Source organism: Peromyscus maniculatus, chromosome 2 (genome assembly GCF_049852395.1).
Source record: "Peromyscus maniculatus bairdii isolate BWxNUB_F1_BW_parent chromosome 2, HU_Pman_BW_mat_3.1, whole genome shotgun sequence".
Lineage (NCBI taxonomy): Eukaryota > Metazoa > Chordata > Mammalia > Rodentia > Cricetidae > Peromyscus > Peromyscus maniculatus.
Window position 1 is genome coordinate 37,561,555 of NC_134853.1, and position 14,174 is coordinate 37,575,728.

Sequence of the window (14,174 nt, forward strand, 5' to 3'; positions counted from 1 at the left end):
GACAGCCAGGGCTACACAGAGAAACCCTGTTTCCAAAACAACAACAACAACAACAACAAACGGAAAGATTCATGAATGCAGGACAGGTGGGCGGTTGGTCAGTCTTTGCCATGACTTTATGTGTTCTTTTTAAGTATTTTGATTTTCTCCTTTTCTTTTTGCACTTTTATTATTTTGCATATTTTCAGCTGTCCTTTTAAAATGACTCTAGTCATTCTTTGTAAATAATTGGGTATTTTTATTGCTTTTTAAGAATGGATCGTGGACATTTGTTCCACTTCCTTACATATATAATTTGGAATGTTTTACATGATTCCATTATCCTTTTATTTATAATATACTAAGCTGATCTGTGTTTTATATGCATCGCATATTTCTGGATGCACAGCGGGCTTTGAATACATAGTGTTGTCACAAATTAGTCATTTGCAGGTGTGTGGGGGGTGAATACACACATGCTGTTTGTCTGGTGATTGAACTTAGAGCCTCATGCATACGGCACAGGAACTCTACCACTGAGCTATAGCTTACAGTCAGAGTACCTTTGAATAGTAATGTAAGGGGACCATTTGAGCCTAAAAGTTATTTAAGCAGTTTTGCATATTTAAGATTTCTGAAGGTTTCACTGGGTCCAATAATAATATTAGCATTTTAAAGCTCTTGATACATAATTGGATTTTAAAAAACTGAGCAAATGGCATGAGGCTAATCCACAGAAGGAAAGACCAGGCTATCATCCAGATTATACAAACAGCAAAGGAGCCTTGGCTGAGAATGTAAACAAAACCAGTTGGCTCATCAAAAGTAAATTTTTTTCCAGAAACAATATCTAACTCAGAGCCTGGATACCCAGAATATGGGTTAGTTAAGGGCAGCCTAGTCCCCACTCAGATGAGCTTGCTGAGTGGAGGGAGTGACAGCCACTTTTCTCTGGCCTCCTCTTCTTCCCTCAGACATCAGCTTAATTGTACCATACTCTTCTACCCAACAGGTTCAGTTAACATTGATGCTGGAACATACCAGAAAATGCTTACATCTGACAGGAGCAAGAATGGAGTCCAAGCTCTTTTCAAGCTTTAGAAGTATTTTCCTTCCAGGAAGACGACATGTCCAATCCTTATTTTTGCAGATGTTTTGTGGTTTTTTTGGCGGGAGAGGAGTGAGTGTTCATTTGTTTTTGCGACAAGGTTTCTCTCTGGCTGTACTGGAACTCTCTCTGTAGATACCAGGCTGGCCTTGAACTCACAGAGATCCTCTGCCTCCTGAGTGCTGGGATTAAAGGCGTGTGCCACCACTGCCTCGTGCTTTGTGGGATTTTTTTTACATTTCTACTGTAAGCCTCTGTACACAGCTGAATGTTAGCTGAGGAAGAACTCATCACTCCAAATTCTCTGTTAGAAGATATTAGATCTTTTCCTCAGCCTCACACTGGGGTCCAGAAAGATGGTCTTCAATTTTGTTCCCTTGCACTTGTTCTAGAATTTTATCTATATGTGAATTCATTTTCCAAAGGGATGCTTTGTTACATTATTGATTAATAAGGAAAACCGGTTTTTGCCATCCAGCTCTCTGAAATTAAGAGTTTTATTGGATTTTAAGTTTTATTGAATTTTTCATATTTTGTCTTTATTTCTACTGAGAAAGAAAGACAGGGAAATTTTGGGCAGTATAAGAGGGGAGAAAGAGAGAGAGAGAGAGAGAGAGAGAGAGAGAGAGAGAGAGAGAGAGAGAGAGAGAGAGAGAGAGTCCTAGCCCAGGAATGAGGCTGACTCTTCTCACCATCAGAGAAGCAGCACAATTAACAGCTGCTCATGGCTCTTCTCTCACTGCAGCTGCAAACCTGCAATTGTCTATGAATGTCTCTAGAAATTCTATTTAGAGGGAAAGAACAAACACTAAAGGTTGTGAGGGTGGCAGCATGGAGCTGTGTCTCTGTCTCCTTGCCACTGATGTTCACACATAGTTAGCTCTCCATCATTGTTCAGAAAGATGCTGTACATCAGTGCAGGTCTAAGGGTGTGTGTCCAGGATGGTGAGGTTTATGCCCACCCAAGTAATCATCATGTTTCAGATATCCCAACTACCCACCCGATATGTTGCTTGCTCTCCAGCAGATGGTCAGTAAGCATCACTGATTTAGCAAATGAATGAATGAGATTCCAGTCTTTCACTGTTATTTATTTTTCATAGTTGAGAATAAATACACTCCTGTTCTTGGTTCTCAAGTTCTGGTTTCTTTAGGAGAAAGAAATGATTTAAATAACAGCGTCAGCAACAGAATAAGACAATCTTGGGCTTCAGGTGTGGCTCAGTGGCCAAGAATGGATCTAGCCCAGATAAGACCTGGATTCCATCTCAGCACTGCATAAATAAACAAAAACAAAGCCAGACAAATCTTTGAGGGTTATAGCAACAAGTATCAGGGAAGAGTGCTGTCTCCAAGAAGCAGGAGCAGCAACAAAAAGAATTCTGTCTTCTAAAATAATTTTATGTTGACCAGAACCTAACCTTGGCATGCCTACATGTCTCTTAGAATAACAATGGAAAGGGTCTTTCCTGTCGGGATTGTTAGCCGTGTGTGTATGTGCATATGCATGTGGCTAAAAGCATGGGTGTATAATATATTTTTACATCATGAGAATCAAGATGAGCCTGGTTGTCCTCTGCCAGAAAACAGTTCTGATGCTGACTCACTGCCTGAGGAGCTGGGGGGTCAAGCACAGTGATTTGGATGACAGTCTTTCCTACTTACTGTGACCAGCACAGCTCATTTGTAGACTGGGTTGTATTTCCAATAAATTCCCCCAGTTGGCAAACAATAACTCCAAAATTCAGTAGGGCAGTGTTTTAGTCAGTGTTCTATTGCTGTGAAGAGACACGATGACCATGGTAACCCTTACAAAGGAAAGCATTTAATTAGGGCCTGCTTACATTCAAAGGTTTAATCCGTTATCATCATGGTGGGAAGCATGGTGGTGCTTGAGTAGACATTGTGAAGGCAATATGAAGGCCTAGACTTGACTTTACAGACTCCATCTTAGGGAAGGGACACTGGCTTAGATCACCTGGTGATGGAAGGTTGTACTCAGTTCCAGGAAGAATCTCAGAAACGTGCCGGGACAACAAAACTCGAACTGATACCCTAGAAGCAGCCAATTAGTTTCAAATTGAAAGACCCTAACCCTTCAGGCTTACACCCCCAAGCCCCAGGAAATGAGAAACTAAAAATCTAGTTCCAAGGGCAAGCTGACTCAGCCATTGTTCAACCACCCTTGCCACAATGTAACAATGTAAAAAGATTTCTGTTAAGAGATGTGCTCAACTGTGACTGGGATAGTTGCAGGTGTTCCAGGAAGGACCACTGTGACCTTTGTGTAAACTCCACTCCCCGCCCTGATTTCCCTCTTGAGGTTTCAGGAAGAATATACATGCAGACGTGACTGTACCCACTCTGTGATCAGACCATGATCTTGTGAAATCAAATTGTATGGGAATTGTAATCTTATGGCTTTTGTGGGTTTTTCCTTTAAAAACCCCCATGTGGCTGCAGTAAGATGCGGCTCTTGCTCTTAGGAGCAGAGTTTGCCCGTCTGTACAGACGCTTCAATAAAAACCTTGTGCTGTTGCATCAACTGGTCTGGAGTCTGGGTTCTTGGGGTGCCCACTTGAGACCCTAGATTTTGGGGTCCAATAAAATGTGGTTTTGTGTGGAAATACCATGCCCCATATGATGGTTATCAGCATTCTTACCTGTGAGGAAAAGTGACAAACAGGACAGAATATCCACTAACAAGAGTTTTATTAAGACAAGGAGAAAGGGATAGATGTGATCAGGCCTGCAGAAGGACATGTGTGAGAAGGGGGGACGACATGGGGGACTGCCTTTTTAAGGGCCAGCTCACACCTGTGCACATGGGCCCACGTGGCTACTCCACGCATGTGCATAGATCACGTGGTCATGCCTTGTGATTATGTGACCACACAGCCATGGGGCATGGGTTACTTAGGACGTATGACCTGGAAATGACTAGGTGGAAATGACTGTCCTGCCAGGCATGCATGACCATGGGGGCGTGGTTGGAATTCCTATCACCATATCCCTTCACCCAATCCCAAAACGCCAAGGCATGTAATTCCTAGCTGATGGTTTTTCCCTTTAAAAACTCTCCTACCCCTGAACCCGCTGCCACTGCTGAATTTCCCTCCATCTGCTGCATCAGAGCAGAGGGTGGCGGTCCAGGTTTGAACCTGAAAATAAAGACTCTTGTGTGCTTGCATCGGAAACTGGCTCCTTGGTGGTCTCTGGAGGATTCGTGACAATGGGCACAACACCATGGTGCTGGACAGGTTGTTGGGAGTTCTACATCTTGGCAGGCAGCAGGAAGAGACCTTCTGAAACCTCAAAGCTCAACCCCGGTGACACACTTCCTCAAACAAGGCCTATGTCCTAATCCTTTCAAATAATGCCACTCTCTATGAGCCTATGGGGGCCATTTCATTCAAACCCACCACAGGGAGGTTATGAATAAATTCAAGCTCAGAAATGTTCAAAGGCTAACAGAGGTCAATAAGGCTGTGGGCAGGTTAATCTAGGCCCAGCCCCTATGTGCTGTGTCCAACTCTGTGCTGGCTGCAAAACAGCCAGCTTTAGCATATGCCCTGCCTTATTAGGGTGACCACAGGAGACTGTCCAAACTGTTCCATACTGTCAGTGTGGTTTCATTCATTAGGTCAATGTTGGCTCATTCTCTGTTTCTCAGTAGAGTATTACAGGTTGAATCACAGCTCCACATTTATTTATTGAAGTTTTTACCCCCAAACCTCACAGTGTGACTGTATTTGGAGATAAGGATTTTAGAGAGATAAGTTAAAATGAGGTTACGGCGTGTCCTCTAAACCAGTAAGGTTGATGTCCATATAAGAAGAGGGAGTTTGGACACAGATGTGTCTGTCAGAGGGAAGAACACTCGAAGGCAGGATCAATACAGGTGCCAGTCGAACCGAGGCCTTAGGAGGAAGCCGCTCTCTCCACAACTTGATAATGGCTTCTGGCCTCCTGGAGGTGAGAACCATTTCCTTTAAGTCACCCAAGTCTGTAATGGCAACCTTTGCAGCTTAGACAACTGAGCCTAGCAGGACTCCTGTATGCTAATTCACATCCTTACATCTAAAGCATTCAGAAAGCAGAGCCAAGCCCTGATTTGGAGGTGGCCAGAGCACACGTCCAGAGTTTGGTGGTGTATGGCACATCTGCTGTTGTCTGAGAGCAACTGGAGAAGGCCAGGACACAGGTGCCTGCTGGAGCCCCAGGTGAGCTTGCCTTCTGGTGAGCCAGTGGACAGGCCAGTGCAGATGTCTGCTTGCCTGTCTCCTTCACAGTTACCCCATCTGCTCCACAGCCTCTGCATGTTGTCAGGTTCCCATCTTCTGTGACCATCGCAGCCCAGACAACGCCATCAGTGGCCTTCGCCTCACCTCAGCGTCTTGGCCTCGTCACTGCCTTCCCTACAGTCTTATCAGGAAGGCTTCTCTTTCCCCATTAAGTGCTCCTCCCCCGGGTATGGTATGTGAACCAGGACAGTATAATCCTACCCTCTAGAAATGTTGGCTCTTCTTTGGAGTGTGCGAACTTTGCTCTGCCTGCTTGTACCCCCTCTAACTTCCCGCTGCCTTTGACTCTGTGCATCGGCATGCATTTAATTTTCTGTTGCCAAAGCTCTGACATCTGGTTCATTGTGGCCCTAGAGGAAATATCCCTCCCAGGGCTTCAGTCTTCAGAAAAACCCACAAGTATCCTCAACTCTAGCTCATTTTTGATATGCAAACCAACTAATCTGGAGTTTATGCCAGTTTCCCCCTGTCCTAACCACCCAGAGCTAAGTACTAGACAGGTAGGAATAGTTCCCAGCTCTCAGAACTGGCAGCAGAGATACACAGCAGTCAGTGCATAGCCTTTCCCCCCGTCTTGACTTCCTACAGACACCCCACTAAAGACCTTCGCTCAGATTTTCCTTCACTCTGCCTGGCGTCATGGTTCCCGTGCACGCTGCAGACTGTGGGAGCTTCCTACATCAGTAGTGCTGTCACCCGTGGTCTGAGGAGGGCCCACGCCTAACCTGGACATCCTTTTCTCTGAGACATGGCCTGCTGATCCAGGTTTCTGGGCTTCTAAGCACTTGCCATGCATGGGTCTCAGAGAGGTGCACTATTGTGAAGAAGCTGCGGGTAGTTCTGCGCATGCGTATCTGGAAGGCAGGAGCCCGTCCCGCGCTGTGCCCCTTCCAGGCCCCAGCTTCTCTTTGAAGCCTCCTTTTTGGCTGTGCCCTGTTTCAGGGAAGCCGGTTCTCAGTGCCTCACTCCCCTTAGAATGACCTCACACTTTCTGCCTGTTTTTGTTTTATCTGCCATTGCTGTGCTTGTCACCACTAAGCAGGCAACTTAAGGCTAAATGTTCCTGTCCCTCATATATCCCCTGGTTTCTTCCACAGGGAAGTGTCTGCTGACACAGTCCGAGTGGCTGCCATCGGCCCAAAGAGAGCCACAGTTACAGTGTGAAGTACGCTGGCATGAAGAGACTGGGGTGATCACTTAAATATCTTTTTAACATAAAATATTCAGGACAATGGGGCAAACAGTTTAAGAGTTTTCATTGTTCTCTCTCATGCAATCAACAGATGCAGACTCCCAATGTGACTCCTGTCCCTTCAGGAAAATCCGGTTACCCATATCAGCTCCATTCTGGGCAGTTCCGATCTAAGGACCTGCCATCGTGCATTCGGCACAGAACCGATACTCTTCCTCACCTGCCTCGAGGTGGCGGCGGAAGGCATGTCTCCATATGCGGCCCTTTGAGCTCCGTTGGCACCTGGCCTGCACTTCCCCTTGGCTCCTAGAGAGCTTGTGGTCAGTCCACACCACATTTCCCCTACTGAACTGCTGTGGATCAAACTTCGCACGAGCATTTGTTAGGTCAGTCAGAGTGTGTTATTTCAGAGGAGTGTGACTACTTTGCCTCTCTGAACATGCCTCAGGTGGGTTTTGAGCAGCCAGCGTCTGGTTGTGCCGTCTGAATGCAATAAGGCACCGACACTAAAGCTCTTGCATTCCTCAAGCTGCGGAGGAACAGGCCTGTAACTCCATCCACAATTCTGAAATTCCCAACCCCCAAACAAAAAAGTAGTCAAAAACTCACCTGGTGGCAAAAACGGATCTGAATCTATTCATAGGCTACATTCCACCTATTCTTAATGTCTAGGAACTTCTTCCTCACAGAAATGCCGTATTGAATTAAAAGTTTGTTTGTGTTCACTAATGTTTTACCAGTAAATATTCAGCATATTAATTGTACTAGCCCTTAAAAACAAACAAACAAACAAACTGAAACAAAACAAAACAAAAACCCCTGAAGTTGAAATTCAGTCTAAGGGCACCTGCTAAGGGATAAGACAAAAATAAACAGAACTTAAGTTATCCTTCTGGCTTTGGGACATGGCATCTCTGGTGCAGAAAAGGTGAACTTCAATTCTAGCTCTGAATTAAGACTATACTTTGACAATCTAGATTATTCCTAATGTCTCTCCAACAACCTAGAGATGAATGCCCTAGAAATTGCTAATTGTTATTTCCACACTGAAGGAAATGCAATCACACTGTGGTCGCCCCAGGAACTCTGTGGTACTTTTAACATGTCTATGTAAAGCATTTAACAGACTCATAAAAGCACAGGAAATTAGGGTTAGTGGGTTACTTAGCTGGATAAAGCTTCATGTGACCTCATGATGCACGCTTGACTACCCGAGTTACATCCCTAGGACCTACAAAAGGTAGAAGAAGACACCATAAAGTTGTTCTCTGATCTCAACATGCAATCACGGCACTTGTTCCCACATTCTCTCTGTCTCTCTCTGTCTCTCTCTGTCTCTCTTTCTCTCTCTCACACACACACATACACACATACACATACCAAAAGCATAGGAAACTAAATTGGAAAGCTTTCCACATAACTGTCTACAACTTGCTGAAACAAATGTTATCCATTTTAATACATCCTCCTCATAAAATGGACCAAAATACTAGCAAAACATTTAATTTGAAAACTACAATCCCCACAAATTGTGTTTTAAAAGTGTATTGGTGAGTTTAATGCTTACATGACATTTTATTAACTTTGAGACAGAATTTTGGTATGTGGCTGTGGTGATTTGAGCAAAACGGCCCCATAGGCCCATAGGGAGCAGCGCTGTTAGGAGATGTGGCCTTGTTGGAGGAAGCGTGTCACTGGGGGCTGGGTTGTGAGGTTTTAGAAGCTCACTTCTCCTTCCTCCTGCCTGAAGACCCAGATGTAGAACTCTCAGCCCCTCTCCAGCACCACATCTGCTTGACTGCCACCATGCTTCCTACCATGATAATGGACGAACCCTCTGAACTGTAAGCCAGCCCCCAATTGAATGTTTTCCTTATGAGTTGCTATGGTCATAGTGTCTCTTCACAGCAATAGAATCTCTAAACCAAAACCTGGCTTGCATGACCTTTTCTATACACAAAAAATTACTTAGGGAATTTTCTCTTCACATCTATGTGGACTTTAGTGCATCATTTTGAAATGTATATCCTTGGCTGGGCGGTGGTGGCACACGCCTTTAATCCCAGGACTCGGGAGGCAGAGGCAGGCAGATCTCTATGAGTTTGAGGCCAGCCTGGGCTACCAAGTGAGTTCCAGGAAAGGCGCAAAGCTACACAGAGAAACTCTGTCTCGAAAAACCAAAAAAAAAAAAAAAAAAAAGAAAGAAATGTATATCCTTGCCAATCAGAACATCCAACTGAATCAGGGCTAATCTGCTATGAAGAGTCTTAATCATTTGATTTCATGTGGTAGATGCTCCTCAGTGGCCTAGTGGTGAAATTCAGTGCTCTCATTTTATATCATAAGGAAATAACATGGAAAACAAACAAACAAAAAAAACCCAGTGTAGTCCTTCAGTGTTGAATGAATGTGATCCCTCAGTCATGAAATTAGATCTTTTAAGAATTTCAGGACTATTGTGTGAGCTGGGGGAAATTCTGATAAGGTGCCAAAGGTTAAAAAAAAAAAAAAAAAGCCTTGAATGAATGGTGGGTGTGCTTAGAATAAACATTTCTTTCAGTAAAAATAGCCAGGCTCACCAGCACAAAACTAGAAGGTTTACCAAGTGAAAATGTGGCCTAAAAAAGAGAGGAAAAGAAGCCACCAGGAGAAGGTGGGAACAGGAGAAGGTGGGAACAGGAGAAGGTGGGAACAGGAGAAGGTGGGAACAGGAGAAGGTGGGAACAGGAGAAGGTGGGAACAGGAGAAGGTGGGAACAGGAGAAGGTGGGAACAGGAGAAGGTGGGAACAGGAGAAGGTGGGAACAGGAGAAGGTGGGAACAGGAGAAGGTGGGAACAGGAGAAGGTGGGAACAGGAGAAGGTGGGAAAGCAGCTCCACCTGAGCGACACTTTCAGCTGAGAAAATGGGAGACATTTACCAGCTGGCTGTGGAGGCTGGTCACAAAAAAACAGAGTAACTGGCAGCCAGTGGTGGGATGAGCATTTTATTTAATTCAACTGAGTTGTACAGGTGACGTTTCCCACTGCAAACATTTTAGCAGCTGTGGCTCTTGGATGCCATTTATAAAGGGGTAGAAGATGTTATAACTGTAATTGTTTCTTTGCCACTGATGTAACCACTACGTGACTATAGAAAAAGGGGCCACTCCTTTTATTTTTTTAATCTCTGTCTCTCTCTCTGTCTCTCTGTCTCTCTCTGTCTCTGTCTCTGTCTCTCTCTCTCTCTCTCTCTCTCTCTCTCTCTCTCGTGTGTGTGTGTGTGTGTGTGTGTGTGTGTGTGTGTGTGTGTGTGTGTACATTATACTATGGATGTGTGTGCATATGTGTATGGGCCGGGGAAAGGCCAGGTCCTGGTCTTCACTTTTTATCTTAGTCAGGGTCTCTAGTTTGTTGAGGTATATCCCAGGCTAGCTGGACTTTCAGCTTCTAGGGACTCTACCGTCTCTCACTCCCACCTCCCAGCAGGAACGCTGCAATTGCAGACAATGCCTTACTTCTACAAGGGTCTGGGATTTGAATGCCATCCTTGGACAGAAGTGCTTAGCAAGCACTCTACCCACTGCCCCATGTCCCCAGCTTCTGCCCAGTACACCTGCCAGCTCCTCATGAAGTGAGCATGTGGAGGAAAGGATCAACACATGATGGAGGAGAGATGCCAGGTGGAAAATGGAAGCAGAATTGAGAGAAGTAAGACAAATTCATTCTTAGCAACTTTGTAGAGCTTTCTTTAGCTTGAGGACTCTTTGCACTTCCTTTCCATGAAATAGCTTGGACAACACCGGTGAGCTCTGAAATGAGTGTGTGTGAGTGTGTGTAGGGAAGGTGTGAGAGAACCTGCTATTGTACGTCAAGTGACCAAATATGCACACGCAGTGTTTATAAGTGGGGCACTTGGAAATGAAGGGCTCAAGAATGCTTTGGAAGGATATTATTTTAAAAATCAGGAAAAAGACAAATTAAAGTTTAAGGAAAATTAGAATATTCAATTCATTCTCCTAAGCATCTAGCTAAAATCAATATACAAATTACAATTTTAATGGTGTCTGCAAAGCCTGTGGAAAACAGACTGCTGGGCACCCACCAGGCCATCACCTCCTCAGTCCTCCAGCCTGCAATGCTCCAGCCATGGAGAACCACAAACTCACAGCACGTGACTGTACAGAGTGACTTCTTCCCCTTTCTCCACCAATTGGCTCTTGTTTATACACTAACAAGGGTTGAAAATCTGAAACACAAGACAGAAGCCTCGAGACGTTATTGGGTGTATTAAAATAAAATCAAAAATAGAATTACTAAGTATGTACACAATCGCATAAGTGAAAGGCGCAGACACAGTGGCACACTCGGAGTTGACAGCAGAAAATCCAGGTGACAAAGCTGCTCAGGTCTGCTGGAGGCTTCTCCATGGTCACCTCCATCCTACCTGGAGCTGTCAATAGTCTCTCACACATCTTACGCAATTTAGAAAAGATTGCAGGATCACAAAAATAGCCCCAAACATGGCATTTTTAACTTCTTAGAGTGCAGGTAAAACATATGATTCATAAAATGTTCAAGTCGTCTGAGGCAATGAAAGAAATGCTTTACATTTTTGAAGGCCTTGTAAAGTCCAGACAGATTAGATTTACAGTTCTCCCAAAGGACCCTGTCAAAAAAGCCTTTAGAGAATCCTGTGACTGAAATACCCACACCGTTAAAAACATTCCTCCATAGGGCAGAACCCAAGGCTCTCGTGCCTTCCCTGGGAGGTCTGGGAGGTGGTGTGGCTCCAAAAGGCTCCATTCAGCAGTGGTCGATCTGCGTGCTCACACACCATGCTCCTTCCTGCAGGGCTAGCGCGCCCTACCTCCTGTCCAGTCATCTCACCACAAAGGCATGTGTTTAACAGTCTCAGACTGGAGTGGGGGTGGGGTGGGGGTGGGGGTGAGGGGGTGCTGGGGATGGAGGTGGGGAGGAATTAAATCTCCAAAGCAAAAACATTCAAGTTTAGAAAAGACATTTTAAAGCTAGTGGCTTCACGTGTAAAACCTAACAGGCTGGATTAGTAGTTTTTAAAAAAGTAAGCAGAAGCATCCAGAAGGTCAGGGAATATCTTCTTGTGCATGGGGTTATTTTTGCTAAGTGAGTTTAGTTCTTGCTGCATCTAGGAATTTGTTGCAACAGTCTCTGAAGCTGAGTCACTCGGCCCATGTAGAGCCAGTGTGGTGCATATTGGAGAGAGTATTGTATTTTGACTCTGGTCCCACTGAGCAGTGGCCACCCATTTAAGAAACAGCATCCCAAGTCTAGGGTGTTCTTCCTGAGTTAATTCGGCCTGTCTGTCAGGAACCAGGAACACGGAGGATCCTGGCGTGAGATGATGAGCTGCGCCCCAAGGCTGCTTTTTCTTTGTGCCCGCTATGGCTGCTGCTGATACTGCCCTTCCGTGGCGGTATAGAAATCATCCAGGACGCTCTGTAAGTAGTCAAACGTTGGCCTCTCCTCTGCTTTTTCCTTCCAACACATTTTCATGATGTCATAGAGCTCATCTGGGCAGTTTTCCATGCGTGGCATCCGGTAGCCCTGCGAAAGTGCACTCATCACGTCGGCGTTGGTTCTCCCTAAGGCAAAAACAAACAAAAGCAGCCATGTTGAGTTTAGAGGCCCAGACCAATGGCAGAGCACAATTGGCATCCTGTAACTAGGACTGAAAAGAGCTGCCTTGAATCTACATGTGGGTTAGAGTATGTTCACTTCCCCAGATTGGGGCAGTAATTGAAGTTAAGGCCCATACAGAGATGATTAAATTAAAATGAGCCTTGTAGGTGGGTCTTATGTGGATCCAATGTGACCTGGATCATTCCAAGAAGAGGTGATGAAATCACGGATACACAGAAGTCCACATAATGCCAACTGGACCAGACAGCCATCTACTGTCCAAGGAGAGAGACCTCAGATGAAATTCACTTTCCCAGCTCTTGACTTTTTAGATTCTTCAGGATCCACAACAGTGTGGAATTTCTGCTGCTTTAAGTCACCTGGTGCACAGTGTTTGGTATGCCTTTCTCAGCAAATTAAGACAGAGGAGGAACTCTGCAGGCAACTCCATAGGTATGTTCTTTGAGTATGTGTGTCAAGAAGGCATCAATTTGCAAAAGCAAACTCAGGCATAGTACATAGGCATCATGACCTGAATTAGACCCTGAGAGTCCACCTAAAAAATCAAGCAAGTGGTACACATGTGTAATCCAAACTCTGGGGGAATCTGGGATGGAGGGCAGTGGGGGCAAGACTAGCAGATCTCTGGGGCTTACTAGCCTGTCAGCCTAGCCTACTTGGTGAATTCCAGGCTGAGTGAGAGACTCTGTCTCAAGTAGACAGCACTGAAGAATGACCCCCAATGTTGCCCTCTGACCTCTACAAGCATGTGTAGACATGTGTTCCTGCACTCATATACACACATGCACTTGCACACCTGTAAATAACTCCCTCACATTCACATGCATGCACATATATACATATATACTTGGCTGACCTTTTATATTAACCATATCAGCCCAATATTCACCCTCAGTTTCCCCTTTGGTAGGGCAGATTCTTTTTAGCACCTAAAAAATTAAAAATATCTTGCACACATCTCATACTTTGAGAGCCCGCAGCCCTTCACTGGCTTTCCCTCATAGAACAGAGGGGCTAAGGAGCCTCTCCTGATGTAAACCTCTGAAAGAGTGATTGCTCCTGCGTTGCAGGAGCCCTGGTCTCTAAATGGAAAGAATCAAATAAGCTTTGTAACAGTTTGTATCTCTTTTCTAAAATTTCATTTATTATGTGTATGGGTGTTTTGCCCAAGTGTGTGTCTGTGGTATCTCATGTATGTAGTGCCTGACAAGGCCAAAGGAGCATATCAAATTCCCTGGGTCTGGAGTTACAGACAGTTGTGAGCTACCACATGGGTGCTGGGAATTGAACCCTGGGACTCTGGAAAAGCAGTCAGTGCTCTTAACTGCTGAGTCATCTTTCCAGTCCCTTTCCTCCATTTGTATCTCTTGCAAGTTGTTTACCTGGGGAATTAATTTTCCTCAAGTCTACCCATGAAATGCCACTTTTCTATCTGTCTCCTGGAGTCCTCTGAGTAGAAGATTTCCAGTTCTTGCTGCCCAGCCAATGAGCAGGTAGGCATCACTTTCTGTAATTGGAACTTGGGACTCCACAAAATTACATGACTCTGACCATTGGGTCCATTTCTGAAGACATGTCTGGTTTTCCTTCTGCTTAAAGTTCTAGGGTGCTAGCGGGAGAGAGGTGGCACTCGGGATGATGTAAATAGCAATGAGGTTGCAAGCTTGGCAGAAGGAATATCTCTTTCACTTCCTTCCTGAAGAATCCTTTGTTACATAAAAGGTCAGATGCCCACAGAAGATAAAATGCTTTAGGGTCTCCTGAACTCCCTGCAGATGTTCTCTTCCTTATTCTATCATGTTCTCTTAACTCTGCAGAGCATCCTTAATGCTCCAGACCAAGGACAGCACATTCCACCCTGCCTGGGAAGCCTGTTTTGATAAGAGAAGAAAGAAGAACCTGAAACCCATCTTTTTATGCTTGAGTGAACCA

The 14,174-nt window shown here is 44.9% G+C and overlaps 1 protein-coding gene across 2 annotated transcripts in view; it reads right to left on the reverse strand.

Annotated features, from left to right (window-relative positions):
- Positions 1 to 10,830: 10,830 nt before the first annotated feature.
- Lyn (LYN proto-oncogene, Src family tyrosine kinase) overlaps positions 10,831 to 14,174 on the reverse strand; it is a 124,077-nt gene continuing 120,733 nt past the window's right edge. For both annotated transcript variants that reach the window (XM_006992640.4, XM_006992641.4), the window contains exon 13: positions 10,831 to 12,184. In XM_006992640.4, coding sequence (XP_006992702.1) covers positions 11,982 to 12,184 — 203 coding nt within the window. In that variant the 3' untranslated portion in view covers positions 10,831 to 11,981. The remainder of the gene's footprint in view (positions 12,185 to 14,174) is intronic.